Raw genomic sequence first — 26,054 nt, 5'->3', positions numbered from 1 at the left:
CACAGAAGGATGAACACTTAAAGACAATACATTTATTTAGTGGCTATGAACGTCTTTTGACTAGAAAAAGAAATAACAATCATCTGCAGTACTTTAAATAGCAAACATCTGTTTTTCCTAACATATTTCAAATACTTTGAATTTCCTGATTAGTTGTTATATGAGAACTGTATTTCTGAAAGACATAATGAGGCAGTTTAAAGATGAGTCTTAAATGATCTTCAAAGCAAAATGAAGAAAAACGCTCATGCTTTTGGTAAGGATGTTTAAAACAGATCCACTAAAAAAACTTCTTTCAACTATGTGCACTTACACCAAAAGTTCTATTAAATATTGCAAGTGAGGGAGGGTGATATATAAATGAATAAAGCATAGATAAATGAAAATACATCACTGTAGTCTAATAAAATGGCAACACAATCCATGATGCTATTAAGGAAGACTGCTTGAGCCAAACATGAAGATTTTAGAAGTAATGGTGTGAAGCATCTTTGTGAGCATTACACAAATGTGTGCATACATCATGGAGCAGTTTCCAGAAGTGTGAATGCAAACACATCTATGGGCAATTGCTCCAGGCTGAAGGTTGTAGATTTATTTTGGCCATATCAGCCTTTTTTCAGCAATTCACAATACAAAATGGAAAGGATCATTTATTTTTCTCGTATAAGTTTATGAAAGGTGCATTGTATAAGTATTTCCAGGTGACTTATAAGTTTTACTTTTCATCCCATGTCTTTTCCTGCTCCATGGTTTAAAAAAAGAGTCGTCACTGGGGAGATAAGTATTCAAGTCAAATGCAACAACAATGGAAAAAATTTGGATTCTAGGAACAGTGAAAGGTAAGAGCCTCACCCTTTTTTTTAATCAGGCAAATATTTATTGAGTACCTATTACATACCAGACTCTGTAATAAGGAATGAGGATTCAGAGAAAGAAAAGTTTAAGGGGACTCACAATCTACTCATTGATAAAAACAGATAAACAAGCTAATTAAATATCTTTCATATGATCAGGGTCATAAATAGAGTATGCATAATGTATAACTTATTTACAGAACACAGACGAGAGACCAGTGGATTCTGCCAGAGAGTAACTAGGGCTAAGAGTTAGAAAGGGGGCACTTAGACTTGACCTCTATATGTGAGTAGAAGACAGAGAAGGGCATTGAAGACATATTTCTTCAAATTGTACAAATAATAAAATTTTAAGAGCCCGATGTATTTCCTTCAGGATCTCTCTTCAAATGCCTATGACTGCTCTGTACTTACTGATGAACTGATTTCCCAAATATACTATGCACACAGAACGCTAGTACAGCATGCTTTTATTTATATAGAGAAAGGGATAGAAGATACATAGATATATATTATGCATATACACACAAATATATACTTTTAAATGCACACATTTATTTGAAAGGATGCACAAGGCATTGACAACACTTGCCATCTCTGAGGCAGGATTCTGAGGTACTAGGGACTCCATGCCTTTTCTGTATCATTTGAATAATTTACCCCCATGTTACTTAATTAAATGAGTAAATTCATTAAAACAAAACACTTTCTATGGTTATTCCAACTAGTAAAAAACATACTCTTACTTTACTCTGAGCATTCCCAAGGATGCAAAAACCATTCAACATGTGTCATGGTTTCTGATTTTTCAGGGGATTAGAATTTAAGTCTCAGACCAAGAGTTGTGGCCCAAGGACTTCTCACATTTTGGCACCTTTAGGCAACAAAAGTTAATCAGGCGTATTGAGAGAAAATTACTGTGTTCCTCATTAAGGATGCTGAAAGTGTATCTATTCAATATCAAGACAATTATTCAGTATGATCAATCCAATGAAAGAATTGGACCAGTTCAGAGAGGGTACAACTCAGTCAAACAAGTTGTTTCAACCATAGTTGGGCCTAGCTTCTAATGCAAATTAGACTCAAATATGCATATATATATATATCTCATATATATTCACATATATAATATATATACATTTTCAGATAGATATTCATTCAGGAAACTTAGAAGAGATGAAGCCGTATGCTTAGGACAGTATTCCACATATTGAATGAAGGCTCTTTGACTTTATTCTTGATATTTCTTAACTTGGAATACATTGTCCTTTTCTTTAAAAATTCTCATCTTACCCATCTTCCTAGGCCCACTTCAAAGGCTCTCTCCTACATTAAATCTGATTTTTAGCACTTCACTGAGCTCTCTCTTCTATAACTGGAAATCCTATTGCTCTTACAATCACCATCACGGTTTAGCAGTAAACAACTCTCTAACATTTATGTGTTAGTATTAACTCCCTGACTGAACTGTAAATGATACAGATGGCATATAAGGTTAGGAAACTAGACATGGTCTCCTAATCCAAAATAGATCACAGAGTCAATAAACAACACATCAACACTATCATAAACAAGTTTATAGAAACCAAGAGCATCGGATAAATTCATAAACTCAGTACAAACGTTACGCACAAACATCAAAACTAGGGTTTCAGGGAAGAGCGTGATGGCAGCGGGACGGGAAATCAAACCTCTTCCAGGAAGGAAGAGATGGAGTTTCGTTCCCTCTTTTACTGAACAGGAGAAAATTAAATTATGGATCGTGCATATGGAGATGGCTTATGTGGTTGTAAGTTTGAAACCTGAAATCTGAAAAAAGAGGTTGCGATAGCACACGCACAACTGTGAGAGAGCAGTACTTGCTGCACTTACTGCAGGGGGCAAACCTTCCCTTCTCAGTAAGAGGGACCTATAAAACGTTAATGCACAATACAGGGAGTGTTTTCAGGAAGGAAGCATTTAAGAAATGAACACGTGGAGACCATCAAATCTAGCATTAAATTTTTTTACTTTAAATTTTAGCAAATATTACTTGTTTTCTTTCAACTTTCAGCATGGATTTTCAGCTTTATTTTTTGACCATGTCTGACAGAAAGCATCCTGTGAAGAAGAGACAACAAATGACCCAAAACATATGACAAGTAATAATTTGCAGGGCCACAACTTTGCCAATGTGGAGAAACTGGCTCTTCAGCAATTAGATAGACTTCCAGTTTGAAATAAACTCATACTGATCTGAATTCAAAATTCCAGAGCATGTAAAGTGATGCCTATGATTGAAAATCATGAAACACAGTGACATCCTGGATAAATTTTTAACAATATGATATGTGCTGGGAAGTTTTAGTCTAATTTTGTCACGTCCAGACTTTGAAGATGTACAGCTGTGAGGTTTGTTGTCACTTTTTCCATATGGAATTATAAGACTAGTAATAAAAAGCTCTTCCTTTCCTCTAGGACACCATATGCGGAATTAGGGCAAGCTCATACCAAGTGAAGGGGTGTGCCTAAGTGATGGATTCATTACCAAAATAGAAATGCGTCTTAGGTAACACTTAACTGCTAGTTGCATACACTAGTTAGGTAATAATTCCTTATTTAACTAACAAAGCAAAATAATCATTTGAAAACTAATGTACAATTTGGAAAAGATTTAAATTAAATCAATACCCAGGTAAATTGTGATATTCAGGTGTTTTTCCTCACAGGTCTAACCAGAAAATAACGTTGGCATCAAAACCATGCAGGGTCCTTACACTAAGAAGCAGTCAAGGTGTCACGCTAGTGAGTGAAGGGAAACTTCCAGGCCATGCCTTTCTGCTTCCTGATATCATCTGTATCTTCTCCAGTCCTCTGTGCTCCTGTTTAGACTTGGTAACCTTGCTCCACACTGCAGGTTTCTGACTGACTGAGAAATTCAATAATGAGATGCTGCTGCTAAAACTGCCCCCAGAGTCCTCATCTCACTTTCCGCAGCCCAGTCACAAGTGAGCGCCACCCTCCAGGGCCAAGCCCGCGGAAGCTGCACGCCGCCTTCCACCCCTGCTGGCTTCCCAACGGTGCCAGCTCATGGGCTCCTGCTCTGTCTGGACACAAACTATCTGTAATTTTTTAACAGAAAAATAGTCTCTCTTCCCAGTCCCCCTACTCAGAGAATTCGCATTTAAAATATATATAATGATGGATTGAGAGCAAGTGAGGAAAAAAAATCCATTCAATAGCAAAACAGCCTGAGCACAATGTTTGGTGAATACATGTTAATACATTCTTCTGACATAGGTATGGGCTTTCTGATACAGGTACATGGTAATAAAGATGAGCATTAGCTTCTCCAAAAAGAGGGGATATGAGGCCCTTGGTGACAATTTACTTGTAATCACATTAAAGGTAAAGGGTTAGACGTCTGTGCCGAGTGAACCGTCAAGGACACTATAATCCAAGAATAACTGATCCCAGTGAAAATGGACACAATGTATGGTCTTCCCCGCCCCTCGCCCCTGCTACCAAATTCATTAAGCAGCTATGCATGTATCTTTTCAAATTAGTGTTTTTTGGGTTTGTTTTTTTTTTTTTTTTTCAGATATACAGCCAGGAGAGAAGTTGCCTCCACATGTCTTTTGCCCTCATCTCTGCTCCAACTCTTCTGGAACATGACGGGACAAGCCGTGCCCTCACACACTATAGTCCATAGAAAGATGTGCCACCCAGGTTCCTCTTCAAGAAAGAACTTGCTGCCTGGCTGAGGTGAGTGTGGTTACAGACAGCCTCTAGCTGCCAGCATCTTGAGGGTCCACTACAGTGGCTTCACCCCTCCAGGACAGCTGACAAATCAGGAACTGAGCCAGGTGAGGTCAGAGGTACACCCATTTCAATGTTACTCCAGACCCCTGGGCAGGGCAGTGCTCAGTCCAGAGCTCCCTGAAACATGGGCTGGGGTTTTGTGTGGTGTGGTGGCAGATTAACATCTCCCTATGTGTAATCCCACTCCCCTCCCCTTCTTTTCACAGGTGCTGACCTCTAATAAGGGGTTGCACCCCAAACTCCATCTAAGCACCTGTTTCTGGAGAACCCCGTCTGCAACACATGCCTTCATGAGTCTAATTCTCTTCCTCATTCTCTATCTGATTGTCCTCCTCCGACGTCCGTCTCAAGTGATACCTTCAAGGAACACTTCTTGGTCCTTCCAATCAGCAATAATTATTCATTTTACTCATTTTGCTCTGTCCCCCTGAATTGTGCCTACACCTCTATTTAGTAAGTCATTCTTTTTTATATTAAAGCTGGTAGTTAAAATTTTCAGTTGAGAGCTGTCTGTGTCATTCATTTCTCTATGCCCCACAGTGCACAACAGATAAGAGTTATGAATGAAGGAATAAATTAATGTGTGATCTGGAATCTGCCTAGCCTTCTTTTTTTTTTTTTTTTCCTTCTCTATTATAACTGAAATGAAATCCTGCCAGTAGTTCATGTGTGTGTCCGGCCCCCTCTATTTTTCAGCTGTATGTTATATCTAGCTTCTGCTTTTCAATCTAGCAATGCAAATCTGCTTTGCATGGTACATGCTTTCCTATCTCTAAGTCATCACATAAAGGATGCCTCCTTTGTCAGTAAGTTCCTTCCTTCAAAATATTATTCCAGATCCTCCTTCAATGTGAAGTACCCCAGGGTACTGCCAGCCAGGAACAGCTTCCTCAGGATCTTCTGGGTGACATACTTCAGGTATCTAATATGTGTCTAAATATCTTTATGCTCCATCAGAACAATCACCAGTTTTTAGGTTCCCTTAAGTCTTTCTGAGACTCGAATAATACTCTCTATATGGGAAATACAATAATGTATATATACATATATATATTCTGCATTAATAATACATGTATGTTCACTTTCCCACTTTCAAAAAATGATTGTTTTTTTCTTTCTGCTGTACCTGGACCTGCCACCTCCACCCCTACCCTGGCCAGCCCATCCTGTGTGATGACCTTATCTCAGAATTCATCGAGAAATTAAAAGCAACCAGTAAGAATCTTTCTTCTTTTCATCACCAAAAGTACTGACACTCAACATCTCTACTCTATTCCCTGCTCACCATCTTGCAGTCTAGATTAGGAATCCCTGTTCCTACCAAAGACCAGACTCTCCAGTTGTGTTCTGGGTTCTACCTTCAGAACTTCACTCCCGGAAATTCCCCTTTCTCTTCCATCATCAGTATCCTGGATCACCTCCAGCACCACGTACTACCATGTTCTAGCATCTTCTATCTTCAGAAAATTCTACTTGATCCCAGATTCCTCTCATCCTCCAATAAAACATATTGCAAGAGTTGTCTCTAGTGGCCACCTCTGAGTTTTCACCTCACATTCTCTAATGTACTCTCCCCAGTCAGACTCGAGCCCCACAATGTCACTGAGGCTGCCTGTGATGAGGTCACTGATGGCTTTCATATTGCCAGACCCAGTGGTCCCTTCTTGAATTTCTCTTCTTTTAGCGTCCACAACATGGCATACTTTTGGCTTTTCTCCTAGCTCACTGAGTGCTCCTTTGCTGGCTTCTCCACCTCTGCTTGACTTCCCAGTGTTGTCAAATCCAGAGTTTTGCCCTTGGGTCTCATCTCCACCCTCTAAGAGATCTCATCCAGACACTTGGCTTTAAATATGATCTAAATGCCAATGACTCCCAACTCTCAATCTCCAGCCCTCACTTTATTCTTCCCTGACCTCCCGGCTCCCACAGAGCATCATCACATGGATGTCTATTCCACATCTCAAACTTGACACAGCCCAAACAGAAGTCTTGATTTCTGCCTAGAAAATCTGCTCCCCCACTAATCTTTCCACTTTTAGTACAGGGGATTGACACACACCCAACTGTTCATGCCGTAGATCTAAATAGCAGTTACCCCTGATTTCTTCCGTTCTCTTACCATTCACATCAATGAGCATTTCCACCAGGCATATCTTGAATCCATTCACATCTCTCCATCTCTACTACCGCCACCCTAGTCCAAGTCACTGACTCCTCCACTTAGGTGACTGAAAAAGCTTCCTATTGATCTCCCTGCTCCTGCATCTGGACTCTTAAAAGCCATTCTCCGTACAGCAGTCAGAATGAGTTTTTTAAACATATTAGATTAACTTACTCTCCTTCTAAAACCCTCCAGTGGCTTTTCCATTGCATTTACTGTAACATGCTTACAGGGGTCTCCTACCAACCCATTCCCCACTGCCCTGCCCCCATCCACCATGCTGCATTTACACTGGACTTCTTTCTGCTCCTTGAACATCCTAAGCTTATTCCTGCTTAGGAGTTTTACATTTTGCTGTTCCTCTATCTGAAATGCTCTGTCCTCAGTCTTTGCATGGCTGGCTTCTCCTTATCATTCAAGTCCCATTTCAGTTACCACCTCCATAGAGAAATCCTCCCTGATCACCAAATCGAAATGAATGCTCCCCTCCACACACTCAGTTAGGCACTATCACATCACCCTGTTTTACTTTCTTCTTCTTACTCATCTTATGGAATTGTCATGTTCATTTCTCAGATGTTATCTGTCCTGATATCCAAGAGAACAGGTACCTTGCCTACCTTGCTCATCACTGTATCTCTAATGCCTAGAGGAGACAGAGCACATAATAGATGACCAATAAATATTTGTTGAAAGAGAATAAATTAAAGTTAATCTTTGGAACAGAAGCCACACAAGGCATCCACTGCTGAGAGCCAGGTCCTCTGTTCTCCCTTCCACAGCAGTACTTGAACTGTAAAATCTTCCCAGTTGTCTGTCTCTTCTATTATCTGCTTATTCCTTGAGGACAAGGACATCCTATCTTTGCATTATTACCAACTGGCATAATTCTTATCATAGATTAATGTGCACTACAAATATTTGTTGCAGGAATAAAAGAAAACAAGGATGGGGAGGAAGCAGTGTGGCATATAACCTATGGATAAACACAGGATGACCCTCATAAGAGGCTGAGTAATGGCCACAGAACTGTCACATTTGAGGCAAAACAGCCACCATATATAAACTTCACTCATAGGTTTGAACATTAGGACTGTAACGTCATTATTTAACACTCTTGCTGAGAAGCTAACCAAATCCTACACCATTTTCAGATGACGTGGGTGTGATATGGGAGTTCAGTTTCCTAAATGAGATGCTCAGGTAATAGGACAGTAGTACCACAGTCCTCTGAACTATTTGCATTACTAGAGCTTATGGAATACACCTCAGACTGTTTTTCAATTCAATTAGTTTTTATGAAGTATCCACAGAGGGCATGACACTGTCCACAGTGTAGATTTGAGTATGCTGTGTCAAAGCCGGTCAAAGATTTACAGGTCCCAGTACAAAAAGTTCAATTTATTCTGTTTATCTCATTCTTTTTGTGTTGGAGAAAAATCATTAAAATGTCATGACTAGTTGCTTCACCTGTGATTCCAGTCTGGAAAAATAAAGTCCAAATTGCTAAAGTTGGCACCTGTAATAAAGGCCTGTACTATCTTCTCAGGACATGGAGATCGAATTTATTTATTTATTTATTTTTCAAATAGAAAACTCAGCTGAAAGAGGATGCAAATTAATAGAATCTTGACATTTTTAAGCACAGCCATGGAAGAAATAATTCCATTCCTTACAACAGAATGCCATCCAAGGAGCAGGTGCTCTACCCAGTACTATGTTGACAGGGGGAGGGAGCCAGTCCTCATCATTCATGACTCACACACATACTGAGTGCAGATCTCTGTCCTTCAAGGGAATTACAAACCAGATGATGAGACAATACATGAGTACCAAAAACTAAAGAGCAATCACCAGTGTCATGTGCTGTTTACCATCCACAGGAAAAGCTGCAGGATTTCAGTGGAGGGGAGGGACTCTGAGACTGAGGCAGAAGAGGTAGATCCCGAGCAGGGCCATGGAGCAAGGAAGACTACCACCTGATGGGACAGTAAGATGCTTCCCCAGATGTGAAGGCACAGACAATGATACTGCTTTCTGAGATTTCTATGGATCAATACAGAATGTACATAGTCACACATGACATAATGTTCTGTCACCTCCATGAGACTGTAAGCCTCCCAAGCCAGCAAGCCTTGATTTTAAACTTTTTAAATTTATTAACATATCTAAAGAGAAGTGCAAAGGAGGATCAGACAGCCCTGCTCATTTAAGCACTCTCCAGGGTAAGACACCAAGACAAATTGATATGAGGATCCAATGTAAGGATCTGGGTCTGGCAAAAGACAGCAGAGGCTGGCAAAGCCTGATGCCATTAGCCAATCTACTCATGTAATCTCCTTGTTCTGACTATACATCCATCAACAAAGTTCAGAGTTTGACAAGTAGGTTTCTTGTGTAGTTTGCCTAACGGGAGCAAGGTGCTGGTCAGGCCAGAAGGAACATCAGACCTTCTCAGTAAATACGTTTCACAATAGAAATGATTGCACTGGCATTCCGGTTTTATACATCAGTCTCTTGTGAGATTTGTTAGTACCAGTCATCATCCCTAGGTTAGGGTAATTCTAGGACACTGACAAAATCCATTTTCAGATCCTGCAGGAATGAACACAACTGGTTTGGTTCAACAGAGAGTTCATTCAAGGGTTTAGAAACCCCAGTGAGGGAGTAGTTTAGGTAGATACGGTAAGACAAATTGGTGTTGAGATTTTAATATCACGTTAAGGCATTTGGAGTTAACTTTTAAGCAATGGGAATTCATTCATGACATTTGAATAGAGGGTGTAACATGATCCTAACTGCTATTTACAGATCTATTATATGCAGCTCTACTTGGCAGAACTCACAGTTTAATTGAGGAGTTAGCCAAGCAAACAACTAATTACAACACAGTATTATAAGCACACAGAGTACTCTGACTGGTATCAAGGAAGGTTCTGAAGCTCAGTTTAGGGATGATCAGGAAGTAATTCTCAGAGAAAACTTACACGTTTTTCTATTAGATTTTAACATTCTTTCAAATTTCCCCTTTTATTTAGATACTTTTTTAAGTTCAAAGAAATAAATCAGTATTTCAAAGAGCTTCAGAAGCATATGTCTGACTTTCTACTAAATATTCCTGCTTGGATAGGCCACAAGCATCTCAAACTCCACATTTCACAACCTAGACTCATGATTTTCTCTGCTTTTCACCATCGTTCCTGCTCCTTTTCATGTGTTCCCTACCTTGGTGAATATAACCACAATCCATTTAGTTATTATACACAGCCATGCTTGAGTCGCTCTCTGACCTCTAACATACAATCAGTCCCAGAACCTTGTAGATTTTTGCCTTCTTATTACCTCTTAGATTTCTTCTCTCCCAGAGCCATTGCCTTAGTCTAGGTTTTAACTTTTTCGTCAGCTAGATTACTGAAAGAGTCTTCTAAATGGTGTCCTGCCTTCATTTCAACTACTTTCTGTTATTTCCAGTATATCCTTGGTTTTGAAGCTAGGATAATAGTTCATTTTGTCATTCAACAAATATATATTATGTGCTAGGAACTTTTCTCACCCCGGGGGTTACTGATGAACAAAATAGGCAAGATTCTTGCTTCTCATAGACCTGATATTTTAGACAGGACATTAATTATGTAAGCAAAAAAGATGAATAAAGAAGTTTTCAACAGTGATGAATACTATAAAGGAAATACAATTAAATGATGTGGTAGACAGTGAATAGAGAACTGGGTTGTCATGAAGGGGCCTCGGGCAATGGCAGTTAAGATTTGGATGATAATAGGGAACCAGCCATGCAAAGGTCTGGGGCCAGCATTATTTCAGTTAGAGGAATAACAATTACAAAGTCCCAAGATGGATACAAGTTTAGAATTTTCAAGATTCATCTCATGCCCTTTAGAATAAAGTTCAAACTCCCTGCCTCCGGATACAGTGCTCTTCACTAGCTGCGCTCTTGCCACGGAAGCAATGAAGCAGTTTTATCTCGCAACCACTCTCCCTCTTACTACCGTACATACTTGCAGTACTGTAACACGAGTCATGCACAGTCTCTTTCCTCACACCTCTGGCCCTCTCTGGGTTACTCCTTGCCCGTTTCTACATGAAGCAAAGCTCTTACAGGTCCTTCAGTTACCTTGAAGAAGGACCGTATCAGGCAAGCTCTCCCACATGACTTACTCTCTCCTTAGGGCTTCCATTGCAACCTGCACCTCTACAGTGTTTACCTCACTATGTTGCAGTCTTTGGTTTGACTTCAGCACTCTTCCCCCCTCCCTCTTTAACACAAGCATACACAACAGGACAAGGACAAGTTGTGAAGCTTGGGATCATGTCCAGGAGGTTTGTGTCTCTGGTGTTCGCCATAAGGTCTGGTACAGAGTAGTGTTCTCTAACTGCTTGGTCAATAAAAGCTTCTAAGGTGCAAATCTGATTCTGTCTATTTCTTACTTAAAATCCTTCAATGTCTCCTCTGAGTCTGTAGAACAAAATACCAAACACACTGACATGTTGAATAAACCCTTGATGATTTTGCTCGATGCATCTTCAGCATCATTGCTCCCCACGTCGGCCTGCTCCTCAGGCCCCCCACCAGTCACACATGTGCACACTGGGTGTTCCCCAAACCACTTCCAGAACAACAGCTCTCAGGCCTCTGTGCTTTGAAGTATGCTTCTGACTTTTTGTGGAATGTCTTCAAGAACCAGAACCAGCTCCAAGTTCACTTCTACTCTGAGGTTTTTCCAGACTCCCCTTTCCCTATTCCAAGCAGCACTAGACACACTCGTCTTTGCTTCCAGGGCTCCTGTCAAAAACTCCATTATTGCACTTAACACATTAATCCTTTTATTATCTTCCTTTCCTACTAGACTGAAAGCTCTTTCGAATAGGAATTTTGCTTAGTTCATCTTTGTATTTCTAGCACCTAGTACAGTATCTGGCACAAAAGAAGCACACAGTTAATGAATACTTTACTTTAAATCCTTTGATTTAAAGGCTCTTGCATCATTTAAAATATTATTTGTAGGTTCATTATTTTCATTGTTATTAGAAATAATTTGTAGGTGGTAACTCTTTAAAGTGTAAAAACATTTTAAAAAAAAAGAACAAGTTCACATATTGGGGAATAAAAGGAACAGGCTATGAATTTCAAACACCTATGTTAGTCCACATTTTCCTGCGGAAGAGGGTCACACTGATAAATAATTGATCACATCAGGCCATTTGCTTCATTCAGAATGAGGCAAATAAATGCCAGGCTCAGAGTACATCTTCAATTCACATTTGCATTCTGAAGAATTAGCCATCCAGTGAAATGATTTCTTTTTATTTCCTTTCACATTTTGAGACTAGAAGCTTTCAAAGGGAGTGCTATGGATATAGGCTTTTTATTTCAAACTACTTTACAAGTCAAAGTGATTTCTAACTTCTCTCAGACATTTTTACAACAGGGGAATCTACATTTTTTTCTTGAGTTTTGTGTGCTTTTTCTAGTAACATTTTCCTCATATTTTTCCATGATAATGGACCTCGCCTTTAGATATTTAAGTTTCCTCTCCAGTGACAGGACACAAACCGTTTCAAAAATAAGCAAAAAGTTATGAGAACTGGATAAATTTAGGAGACAGCACTGTGTTATCAGAGTAGTTTGAGATGTCCACTTAATACTGGCACTTTAGAACTAGCAAGAGTGTTTGGTGGGCGTCAGCATAGTGTGTGTATCACTTAGTGTGTTGAACTCTTCCTCCTCTGCTTTGGCGTTAAAAGCTGAGTCACAGAGACAGGAAAGGGTCCAAGAGGTGACACAGAGGGACCTGAACTCACCTCCTCCCATGGACACACCAAATCTACACCTACATACAGAGAAATTCCTCCTGAACAAGACCAGAGGGCTGATTGAACAGCTTCTGCAAATAGAAGGACCACATAGAAATGGGTAGGAAAGACAGAGAAATGATATTCATGGAAACCCCACCCCTGATACCGCGACCTGCAGCAAGCAGGGATATTACTGAGGGAACCGAGCATTGACTCACCCGCCCTGAGATGCAGCGAAACAAACAAAAACCCAGTAACCTAAAGGGCATCTAGATTATATGGGAAGGAAATTCATTTACTAACCTTAGAATTTTTGCCAAACCAGCAGAGAACTTCTGGAACCCTAAGATCAGAGGTGCTGGCAAGTGCCCCTGGTGGAATCACCCCTAGAGCTCCCCCAGGTCCACACCCAGCCATCCTTCCAAGGTGACCTCAGCGTGGTACACCCAGGGACTGCCCCCAGCCCAAGCCTGCTCCTGTTCTAGCTGCCCCACCAAGGTTTCAGGACTGTTCCTGGCCCACCCTCACCTTAGCTCCAGCCAATCTGCCAAAGCAACCTTGGTGCAATGTGCCCTGAGACTTCCCCCAGTCCACAATTGCTCCAGCTCCAGCTGTCCTACCAAAGCTACCAGGTGCAAGCAATCTGTGAAGAAGACACTCCCACATAAGGCTACTCCTTCAAGACTAGGAGAGGCAGCTGTTATGCCTAATTCATAGAAACAAACCCAGACAGTCAAACAAAATGACGAGACAGAGGAATATGTTCCAAATGAAAAAACAAAATAAAACCCTGGGGGGAAGGGGAAGAAAAAACTCTAATGAAACAGAGGTAAGTGAGTTAACTGATACAGAGTTCAAAGAAATGGTCAAAAGGATGCTCACTGATCTTGAGAGAAAAATGGAAAAATACAGTGAGGTCTTCAACAAAGACTTAGAAAATATAAGACAGAACCAATCAGAGCTGAAGAATACAATAAGTGAAAGAGGGAATCAAGAGCAGATTAGATGATCCCCCCCAAAACAGATCTGCAACCTGGAAGAGAGAATACTGAATATCACCCAATCAGCACAGCAAAGAGAATAAATAATTGTTTTAAATGAGGAGAGTTTAAGAAACTTATGGGACAACATCAAGCATACTAACATTTGCATTATGGGGTCCAAGAAAAAAGGAAGAGAGAGAGAAAGGGACAGAAAACTTATTTGAAGAAATAATGGCTGAAAACCTCTGTATTCTTGGGAAAAAACAGACATCTAGGTACAGAAATCCTAGAATCCCAAACAAGAGGAACCCAAAGTGATCTACACCAAGATATATTATAATCAAAATGGCAAAAACTATAGATAAAGAGATAATCTCAAAGGTGGTAAGAGAAAAACAATTAATCCCATATAAGGAAAACCCCATAAGCTATCAGCTGATTTTTCAGCAGAAACTTTATAGGCCAGAAGGGAGTGGCAGGATATATTTAAAGTGCTAACAGGAAAAAACAACCTAGAATGCTCTATTGGCAAGGTTAGAGAATTCATAACTGAAGAAGAGACAAAGGGTTTCCTAGACAAGCAAAGATAAAGGAGTTCATCACATTAAACCACCCTTACAAGAAATGTTAAAGGATTTTCTTTAAAGTGAGAAGAAAAGGTCACAATTAGAAATTTTTAAAAGTACGTGAAAGGAAAAAATCTCACTGGTAAAGGCAAACATATAGTAAAGGCAATGGATCAGCTACTTAAAAAGCTACTCTGAAGGTTAAAAGGCAAAAGCAGTAAAATCAACTATAACTATAATGACTAGTTAAAAATACATGATATAAGAAGATGTGAAATATAATGTCAAAAACATAAAATGTGAGCGGAGGGAGTAAAAAGATAGTGTTTTTAGATGCCTTCAAACTTAAGAGACTGTTAGCTTAAAATGGATGGCTATATATACAGGTTGGTATATATGAACCTAATGGTCATCACAAACCAAAAACTTACAATGGATACACAAAAAAATAAAGAAAAAGGAATTCAAATACTAAAGGAATCCATCAAACCATAAGGAAAGAAACCAAGAGAAGACAGGAACAGAGAAGAACTACAAAAAAAAAAAAAACCCAAAAACCCAAACAACAAATTTCAATACAATAAGTACATACCTATCCAACAATTCCTTTAAATGTAAATGGATCAAATGCTCTAATCAAAAGGCACAGGGTAGCTGAATGGATTAAAAAAAAAAAACAGACTTGTCTGTATGTTACCTACAAGGAAATAACTTCAGCTCTAAAAACACATATGTAAAGTGAAAATGAAGGGATGGAAGAAGATATCCCAGTCCCATGTAAATGGAAACAAAAAGAAAGCTGGGGTAGCAATACTCTTCAGACAAAATGGACTTTACCAAAATACATGACGGGCATTAAATAATGAAAAAAGTTCAATCCATCAAGAGGATATAACATTTATAAACACTTAGGTACCCAAAACATAGGAACACCTAAATATGTAAAGCAAATATTAACAGAAATAAAGAAAGTAATAGACAGAAATACAGTAACAGTAGGGGACTTTATTATCTCATTTATATCAATGGATAAATCATCTAGACAGAAGATCAATAGGGAAATTGGTCTTAGGATACATTAGAGTTAATAGATATATACAGACAATCTATCCAAAAGCAGCACAAGACACATTCTTTTCATGTATATATGGCACATTCTCCAAGACAGATCACATGTTAGACCACAATACAAGTCTCAAATTAAGAATTTGAAATCATATCAAGCATCTTTTCTGACCACAATGATATGAAACTAGAAATCAACTACAGGAAGTGAACTAAAAAAACAAAACAAAGCAAAAAACCACACATAGAGACTAAACAACATGCTACTAATCAATGGGTCAACAACAACAACAAAAAGAAACAGAGAAAATAAAAAAATACCTTGAGACAAATGAAAAAGAAAACTTTCCATGAACTATGGGACATACCAAAAGCAGTATTAAGAGGGAAACTCAGTGATAGAGGTCTACCTGAATAACAACAATCTCAAACAATCTAAATGTATATTTAAAGGAACTTTAAGAACAAACAAAGCCTAAAATTAGTAGAAGAAAAGAAATAATAAAGAATAGGGAGAAAATAAATGAAATAGAAACTAAAAAAATACTAAGAGCTGGTTCTTCAAAAAGATAAACAAAATTGATAATTCTTTAGTGAAACTCATCAAGAAAAAGAGAGAGCCCAAATAAATAAAATCAGAAATAAAAGAAATTACAAATAATAGAAACACTAAGTATCACAAGAAAATACTATGAACATTATATGCCCCAAAATTTGACACCCTAGGAGAAATGGATAAATTCCTAGAAACATACAATCTTCCAAGACTGAATCAGGAAGAAATAGAAAATATGAATAGACTCATACTACTACTGAAAATTAGTCAGGAATCAAAAAATTTCCAAAAAACAAAAATCCAGGTTCAGATGGCTTCATGGGTGAATTGTACCAAACATTTAAAGAGAGTTAATTCCTATCCTTCTTAAATTATTCCCAAAAAATTGAACAAGAAGAAATATTTCCAAACTCAGCAAAATCCTAATATTAAACTCAAAGACACTACAAAAAAGAAAATTACAGACCAATATCCTGGATGAATATAGATGCAAAAATCCTTAACAAAACACTAGCAAACCAAATTCAACAACACATTAAAAGGATCATACACCAGGATTAAGTGGGATTCATTCCAAGGAATCAAGTACAGTTTAATAAATACCTATAAATCAGTCAACATAATAAACTACATTAACAAAAAGAAGGATAAAAATCAAATGATCATCTTAATAGATACAGAAAAGGTGTTTGACAAAATTCAAAATCCATTTATGACAAAAACTCTTAATAAAGTGAGTATGGATGGAACACATCTCAACATAATAAAGGCCATACATGATAAACCCATAGCTAACATCATATTCAATGGTGAAGAGCTGAAAGCTTTTCCTCTATGATCAGGAACAAGACAAGGAGCCTACTCATGCCACTTTTGTTCAATATAATATTAGAAATCCTAGCCTCAGAAATCAGAGAAGATAATAAAAGGAATCCAAATTGGACAAGTAGAAATAAAACTGTCACTGTTTGCAAGTGACATGATACTATACACAGGAAAACCTAAAGATTCCACCAAAAAACAACTATTAGAACTAATAAAAGAATTCAGTAAAGTTGCAGGATACAAAATTAATATATAGAAATCTATTGCATTTCTATATATGCTAATATTAAACTCAGAAAAAGAAATGAATAAAGCAATTCCATTTACAATTGCATTAACAAATAAAATACCTAGGAATAAATTTAATCAATGAGGTAAAACTATAAGACATTGAGGGGAAAATCTGAAGACAACACAAATAAATGGAAAGCTACATCATGCTCATGGATTGGAAGAATTAATATTGTTAAAATGATCAACATTTTAACACTCCCCCAGATCATCTACAGAGTCAATGCAATATCTATCAAAATACCCATGGCATTTTTCACAGAACTATAACAAATAATTCCAAAATTAGTTCAAAAGAACCCAAACAGCCAAAACAATCTTGAGAAAGAAGAATTAGGCTGTAGGTATCATGCTCTCTAATTTCAAACTATACCACAAAGGTATAGTAACTAAAACAGTATGATATTGGTATAAAAATGGACACACAGATTAGTGGAACAGAATGGACAGACCAGAAATAAACCCACCTTTATATGGTCAATTAATCTACAATAAGGATACAAGCAAATACATAGAGAGAAACAGTCTGTTCAACAAATGGTGTTGGGGAGACTGGACAGCTACATGTAAAAGAATCAGACTGGACCAGTATCCTGCACTATATATAAAAATAAATTCAAAATGGATTAAAAACTGAAATGGAAGACCTGAAACTATAAAACTCCTAGAAGAAAACATAGATAGTAACCTCTTTGACACTGGCCTTACTTAGCAATATATTTTTGGACATGTCTCCCTAGCCAATGGTGACAAAAGCAAAATAAACAAATGGAACTCAACAAATGGAACTATGTCAAACTAAAAGTTTCGTACAGTGAAGGAAACCACCAACAAAACAAAAAGGCAATCTACTAAATGGCAGAAGATATTTACAAATGATATATCTGATAAAGAATTGATATCCAAAATATATAAACAACTCTTAAATTCAGTATCAAAACATAAACAGCCTGATTAAAAAATGGGCAGGGGACCTAAAAAGACATTTTTCCAAATAAGACAGATGGCCAAAATGTACATAAAAAGGTACCCAATGTCACTAATAGTCAGAGAAATGCAGGAAAAACCACAATAAGATACAACCTTACACTTGTCCAAATGGCTATTATCAGAAAGCCAAAAAAAAAAAAAAAAAGTGTTGGCGAGGATTTGGAGTAAAGGGAACCCTCATGCACTGTTGACTGGAAGTGTAGCCGTATGAAGTTTCCTTGAAAAACTAAAATTAGAACTACTCTATGATCCAGAAATTCTACTTCAAGTTATTATCTGAAATTTCAAAAAGATACATGCACCCCTATGTTCACTGGAGCACTACTTACAAGTAATAGCCTAGATGTGGAAGGAACCTAAGTGTCCATCAGTTAATGAATGGATAAAGAAGATGGTCTGTGTGTGAATACACACAACAGAAGATTAATCAGCCATAAAAAAGAATGAAATCTTGCCATTTGTGGCTACATCGTTGGGCCTGAAGGGTATTACGCTAAGTGAAATAAGTCAGACAGAGAAAAACAAATACCCTATGATTTCCCTTATATGTGGACTCTAAAAAACCAAAACAATGGAACAAACAAAACAAAAACAAACTCATAAATACAGAGAATAAACTGGTGATTGCTAGAGGGGAGGGGCATGGGGGTTGGACAAAATAGATGAAGGTGATTAAGAGGTACAAATTTACATTTACAAAATAAATAAGTCTTGGGGTATAATATATACATAGGGAATATAATCAATAACATGTTAATAACTTTGAATGGTGACAGACGGTAACTGGACTTAGAGTGATCATTTCATAATGTACAGAAAAAAAAATCAAAACACTATGCTGTATACCTGAAGCTAATTTAATGTTTTTTGTTAGTTATAACTCAATAAAAAAAAAAGTTGAAATACAGAATCATAGAACTTCAAGATTGGCAAGAACTCAGAAGTCATTTAGTCCAACTCCTGTATATGAAAGAATCCCCTCTACAACATCCCTAAAAAATGCCTCTTCATTCTCTCCTTGAACCCTTTCATGGTAGTGAATGTAACCTCTCTGCAATGCTTCTGGTAAAAATAAATGCATCTTATTGCATTTCAGACTGACCTTCCACCTTCTATAATAATAGTTATTTTCAGCTTTGCAAAACATAACCTATTTGATTAGTATGAGTCAGATGTCCTTAACCTACTTTGTGTATAAAGCAGAGAAGAAAAGGAATTACGGAACATCTAAGGTTTTTCATTTCTATTTATCTTTCCACCTATATGCTGTCTCTTTCCAGAATGAATCTTAAATGAAATTACTTAAAACACCTGGGTGCAATAGCATTATTAAATAGAAATTCATGCAATAGTGTTATTGAAATAGAAATAGAAATTCAAAGTTCTGAAATGAAATTCTTGACTCAAAGGCTAATACAGTTGCTGGCACTGAAATTAAATTTTTCAGTGGGCTTTCTACAAGTCAAGACAAAAGGAGAGAGTGGATTACAGTTCTCCTTCCTAACAGAAGAAAGTATACTAATTCTCCATTAAATGAAAATTTTTCTTAGTTCTAAAATTGTAAGAGGAATTTCTCATGTAGTGTCTTACGAAAGAGATTCACTTCTTAGTCTTCCATGTGTGTTCATTTTTGCCCTCTCATTTACTACTAAGAAAAGCGCTCAACACCCTTAAACTTTTACAAATCTCACAACCTCAATCCAAGGCTAACCAATCTTTTTAAAAATCCTTTTGCATATAGGGGACAAAGCATAGGCACCAGATAACAACTTTTTCAAAAGGGGCTATCAAAATCACCTTTTTGTTTGTTTGTTTTTGGTCCACATTCTGGGGCAGCAGCTTCCAAATGCCCAATTCTTAGTAGATGGGAACAAATGAGAAACTGAGTTAATCTCTCCTGTGGCATTACTGTCATTCCTTCACCTCTTGCGGAAATGACAGTTGGGTTATCACCAGGCACAAAACGATGTCCCAGTGAGCTGAGAGGGAGTACCAAGCATGGTGTGGAGAGTGCTGTGAGGGTCTGCCTGAATGCCTGACAAGACTTTGGATCTCTCCAAAGGAAAGTGACATTATGTGAAGCAAAAATGTTATTAAAGCTGGCCCTGCTGTAGGAGGTAAAGTGAAGAAGTTGGAGTTTCTCACTTGTTCCTTAAACATCCCAACTATTTGCCCAGGACAGGCAGTACAGACCCCTGCAGCCTGAAAAGTTACCAGTGGGCCAACTGTCCTCCTGTAGGTAAGCCCCCTGGGGTTTTCTAACACTTCTCTCCGTCCTGGATTGAAGAATGGGTGAGGGAGGTGGGGTATCTACACAGTGACCATTTCGCCTTTGAAAGCCTTTGTAAAGGTACCCAGAGAATCAGGAAAGGCCCTGAGTAAAAATATATTACTTTTCTCACAGTGATTATCATGGTTGTTTAGACTTTACCTGGACTACCTGGTTCCAACATGAAATTCTATATAACTGAAGACAGAGATTCCACCTCCTTCTCCACACCTCCAGCCAGGCCTAACTCTTCTCTGTGGCTAGAAAAGGCACACCTGTGATCTGTGTTTCATCTGTCCAAATATGTCAAGTCGTTTATTACTGTTATCACTGTTGAATCTGGATTACATCTAGGGGTCCCTTGAGGCCAATAAACTAGATTCTATGCTCACCAATTAGCTATTATAAAAATGAATGTAGTAACAATAAAAGTAACCTTCATATGGGATGAGGCTATTTGTACCCTGGACCACAAAATGTATTCATGGTGTTACCATGGAGAGAATGAGAGAAGTTTCTAACTTATTCTAAAGAAGGCATAGATACACGTTTAAATTAGTAACCCGAAACAAATAATTTGGCTCTTTACAGAATTAGAAACAAACTGAATACACATTTGCTTAAAGCTAGGACAGTATAAGGACATAGCAGTAAATGCTAATATACATGCTGAGGGCTGACAAGTGCAAATAATCATGCTGATCATCATTTTGCATCACAGTTTATTATGACACGCAAGAAATCAAAGGCAACACTAAGCAAAAAACAGCTACCAACAGCATCATCTTCTCATTTTTAGCCATTCTACCCTGCAAACCCCCTTTTTGATTATCAGGGAGCCTGGCAATAGAGGGTAAAAATAATAATAATAATAAAAGAAGCCTATGCATTATTGGATAATTTTTAAATGCCATACAACCTTGCAGGAGAAGCACCAGTTGAGACAAGTACATATTTCCCTAGAGCATTTTAAAATATCCTAAAGCGTACATGATACACTGGTGAATGGTTGTCTCCCAGAAAGCTCTCTGCCTTGGGAGGCTGAGTAGCACGAACACCCTGGGTGGAAGAAGTTGGCATAGCAACTCTGCATTTACGATGGTGAATCACAGAGTGAAGAGCTGCATAAAGCAATTACTAGAATGTGTTTGTTTCTCTACAAAGTGGTTAAATTGTCTAAAGCATTTTTTGGCTTCTCATTTTGAGAAATACAGACTCTTCAGTCTAATAAATTAAGGCAATTCAGTAGCTGAACAGGAGAGGATATTCACGGCTCATGGGAAGATTTATTCCCTGTACGTACCCTGTTAAAAATAAGGTGACATTTAGGCTAAAAATAAGTCATTCCCCCTTCATAGTAGACACAGTTCTCCATTGACCAGAAAATGGTACCGAAAGATAAGCTGTGTTTGTTTAAAAAAAAAACAAAAACAAACAAACAAAAAAACACTCCAGAGAAGAGAAATGCTTACCTCTTGGCAATAGGACCCTTAAAATCCGGATCGTATGTTCTTGCATCACCTGCATTTAAAACAAAGAATTTTCTAAGCATCCAAGCCAATGAAATGACAAATTAATACATATGAAATATTAATAAAGAAAAAGTTATATCTTAGCTAGTCCACTGCTCAGTGCAGTGTTGAACTAATTCTTTGGTTCAGTGAATACCTTGGTTACAGCTGTCAATCATTTTCCCCCTCTCAGCTAGAAGCAAGTCTGGGAAGAGTTGGTAAGGACCGTATTCTGTGTACACTGTGTATACATTTCCCTCTGTTCTGAGCAGCAGCATTATAGATTGCATCCAGGACAGCAAAACTTGAAGCTCTTCCAGTCTGCAAAAAAAACACTCTACCGTCTGCCACGCCCAAGCAGTGCTGAGTCCTTGTGAGGCGCACAGTATAGCAGGGATGTCTGTTTATCCCAGGGCTCCCTTTCCTCTCAGTAGCTTAGGCATTCCTTTGAGAAGCTGGAATACTAGTCATTGTTGGTCTCTGCCATTTTGGCTACACAGTATATACAAGTCATTATTATATTATATAAATGTTACCTGTATTGGCTCGTTTTAGATCTACTGGCAGACTTCATGCCATTTGAAGAGATGCCCTAGTCATTCATTGCTGCATCATAATTGCAGTGTATTACCCTTGTGTTTAAACAGTACAAAGTAGACACAGAATGACCTTTTCCCCCCACATGTACTGGGCAGGCCCAGTAATGAGTTCTGCTAAGTCATCTCTGGCCAAAGGTTGCATTTTGCAATTCTCAACCCTCTGACATTTCTCCCCCAACTGAAGGGCTCCTGTCCCTTCCTCTAGGGATTTGTCCCTGTAAGAAGGCCTGCCACTGAATTAAAGACACAGTTTCAGTAGAGACTGGCAAAAGAGAGGCTGTGTGTCAGCAACCTGACTCCGCCTGTACTCCACGAGGAAATTAGATACAGGATTCAGAAGCCTCTTCAGTGTAATCACAAGCAGAAGGCAGAACAACAGGAAGGTAAGGGCAGACTTATAACAGAAACCCAAGAGCCAGTCAGTCAGCAAATATTCATTTAGTACCTATTATATGCTGAGAGCTCCGAGGGGCTATAGAAGATATATAAAGCATGGTCCCTTGGAGACCTTACAGTTGGTGGGCAAGATCAACCTACTGATTCATTCAAGAAATATTCCTTTAGAATCTTTATAAATCAGGCCCTGTGTTATAATACGTGAACAATGAACATTCTGTATAAAGTTATTAATAAAGAACTAAATTGTATGGTCTTGGCCTTAAGTGTTACAATAGTTATGAGAAAGTAGGTTTCATCAAGGACTAAAACAGTCAAGAGGGTTTTATTCAAGAAGTGAGATTTTTGTGAAAGACTGGAACAAAACAAAAGGGAAAAGAGAAACGTGCAGAGTGGGGAACCTAGAATTCTGTTAAATTCATTGTCTATTGATCACCTGTTATGTGCTCTCTGCATTGAAAGAAACACTGCAGGGGGTTAAGTTTAGTGAAACACAGTCTTTGTCTTCAACAAGCTGGCAAAGTGGCGAGCAGGGAGAGAAATAAGAAAAGAACACAAGTCACTATCATACAAAGCAGAGTATCAAATCATAAGAAAGTCTTAGGAGTGTCCTAAGGAAGGAAAGTTCACATTCAGTTGAGGTTAGTAAGGAAGGGTTCCTAGGCCACAATATTTTAAGATGGACAAGTTTAGAGATGTATGAACTCACAGAGTTAGGAATGAATAGCATGTTTGCAGGGATGGTGAAAAGATCAGACTGATTGGGACATAGATAATGGGACAGAAGGAGGGAAGAAATAAGGCTGAACAGATACTCTGTGACCACACTACAGAAAGCCTAAAAAATCAGAGATGGAAGTAATTTTGTACATCCTAGGCCACAGGGAGCCATAGAAGGATATTGAACAAAGAAATGACATGGTAGAGGCAGTGCTTGATTAAGGAAGAAAGTTCTTAATTAAAGAAGTGATCTAGCAGCAGTGTGTAAGTTGCCTCACAAAGTACCAAGTCAAGGAGACCAACTAGGAGTCTATTGGAATAACAGAGGTGAAGTCACGTGGGCCACAGCCCATACGGTGGTGGAAGTAATGGAAAAAAGATATTCAAGGCTCATCACAGAGAAGTCTGTGTCTTAGGGGTTAGGAGCAATGGCTTTGGAGACAGACTGCCTCTCTTCACCACTTACTAGCAGTGACCCTGGACAAATCATTTCACTTCTCTGAGTCTTAGTTTCCATATTTGTAAATGGGGATGATAATAGTACCTATGCCATAAAGTTGTCATGAAGATTGAATGAATTAATACCTGTAAGAGGGCTTAAAACAGTGGCTGGCACTTAGTAAGCCTCCAATGAATGGTCATTATTAGTCATATAATTACATGAAAAAGATAAAAAGAACTTGATGAATGGTAAGACTTCGGGTGTAAAAGAGAGAAGTCAAAGATGGCTCCAAATAAAGAGATTAGAGACGTCGAAATTGTGACTGTCAATCACTTCTGGTCTTTTACCTTAGCTTAGGAAAGGCTGATGCTATTCAAATAGTCGAGAAGGTTAGCAGGGGGAAGAAATTGTAAACTTGTAAGAAAAAGAGCATGAGATGGATTTGGCTTTTTTTGAGTTTGAAGTGACATCTAACTGAGAGTCCAGTTTTCAACTGGAGTTAGCAAACGGAAGTTTTGGGTCAAGTCTTGAGATAAGTATTTGAAAGTCATAAAGTTATCACATGAAAAGTGATAAACTACATAATGACGATGTTATTCTAATGACAGTAACAGTAGTATTTAACACATTTTAGCATTAAATGCTAAACACTGTACTAAGTGCTCTTACGCATTATTTTACTTTGAAAAATAACATTATTATGTAGGTAGCTTGGAAACTAGCACTAGCCTCACTTTACGTATGTAGAAAACAAGGCACAGAGAGGCTGAGGAATGTGCCCACAGTCACCCTTGTGGTAAGGGACCCGCCTGGGACCCGCCTGGGACCCACACTCTGCCGGATCTTACTGCAGCAGAACAGGTCTCGCTGGCCACACCCTGCAATGCCAGCATCGGTTCCTACCCTGGGGGCGGAGAGTAAAGCACTTCCTTTTTGAGGCAGTCTATATGTACTTCAGTTTTCTGACACACTGTCCGCTTCTCGTTTTCTGATGACTTGTCTGACTCTGCCTCATGGCAACAATACGTCTCAGGGTGTCTAGTCACCCTTTCTCTGGGAACTGACTTCCTATCTAATCCACAGGACTGGTGGCAGCCAAGTTTCTCCCATGGTCTGTTCCCTGGCCACCAGTGACTGGATTTGGCTTGGACATTAGATCCCATTATTGGCCACTCTCTCCCAGGAACTGAGAATTAGAATGGCCAATGCATTAGTCAGTGGAAGATCAGAACTGCAAAATAGAAAGCTTGAAGACCAGGGAAGGAGAGAAAGCAGGCTTAAGGAAAGAAATTACTGAAGCAGATGTACAAAAAGAAGCAGAGATGGAAATCCTGATGGACTTCAGCTTTCCGTTCCAGTCCCTACCTGAGGCTCAGGGTGGAGTTTCATGAGATACCTTGAATCCTTACACTGAAGTCTTTTGTCTTGCTTTTTGCTAGTTCATATCTGTTATAGGCAGTCAGAGTCCCACTAATATACTCACACTCTTGACTTAGGGTTCCAACAATTCATTTTAACAACATTTATTATATTCTTGAGAAAAAAAGGTGGTGGGACAAAGAAGAATATGGGAATGAATATGTGTGTGTATATATATGACTGAAACAACATGCTGTACACCAGAAATCAACACACTGTAACTGACTATACTTCAATTAAAAAAAAACTAGTGCTTCCTTTCTCCTCAAAAAAAAAAAAAAAAAAAAAGGTGGTGGGGATCCAAGGATGAATTCTGGAAACTAAGTCTGCTTTCACAAATCTCACAACTGAATAAGAGATACAAGCTCAAGACTATAATTTCAACACTGGTGTTAATAACATGATAGAGACATGCAGGGGGTGCTATGGGGCACAGAGGGGGTCATGAATGGATAATTCTCCGCAGCTGCTGACTGACACTGAACTTGTGCTCTACCTTTCCGTTCTGGTCCCTGTGCTTTTTGACTTGAACCTTCCACCCTGATGTGGAACATTTGTGCTGATATTCTTGCTGGTTCCAGATTTTGATCCCCAAACTGACTGAAGAGGTAAAATATCTCAAAAACTTTTTTCTCTAGCCCCTCCACACCAAACGCTACAATTCTGTAGGTCTGGAGTAGACCTGTCCCATCAGATAATTCTAATGTGCAATCAGATTTGGAGACCGCTAGGCTACTCAATTTTATTCTAAATTTCATTCTTAACCTCTATCTCAGTTCATACACAGTC

The 26,054-nt window shown here is 38.5% G+C and overlaps 1 protein-coding gene across 1 annotated transcript in view; it reads right to left on the bottom strand.

Moving 5' to 3' along the window:
• Positions 1-26,054, bottom strand: part of SLC44A5 (solute carrier family 44 member 5) — a 158,643-nt gene that overhangs the window by 109,402 nt on the left and 23,187 nt on the right. The window contains exon 2 of the mRNA XM_064493447.1: positions 21,651-21,699. Within this exon, the coding sequence (XP_064349517.1) occupies positions 21,651-21,696 (46 nt within the window). The 5' untranslated portion in view covers positions 21,697-21,699. The remainder of the gene's footprint in view (positions 1-21,650; positions 21,700-26,054) is intronic.

The sequence above is a fragment of the Camelus dromedarius genome, chromosome 14 (genome assembly GCF_036321535.1).
Source record: "Camelus dromedarius isolate mCamDro1 chromosome 14, mCamDro1.pat, whole genome shotgun sequence".
Classification (NCBI taxonomy): Eukaryota; Metazoa; Chordata; class Mammalia; order Artiodactyla; family Camelidae; genus Camelus; species Camelus dromedarius.
The sequence above is the reverse complement of the archived record's forward strand: the minus strand, read 5'-3'. Positions and strand labels throughout refer to the sequence as shown.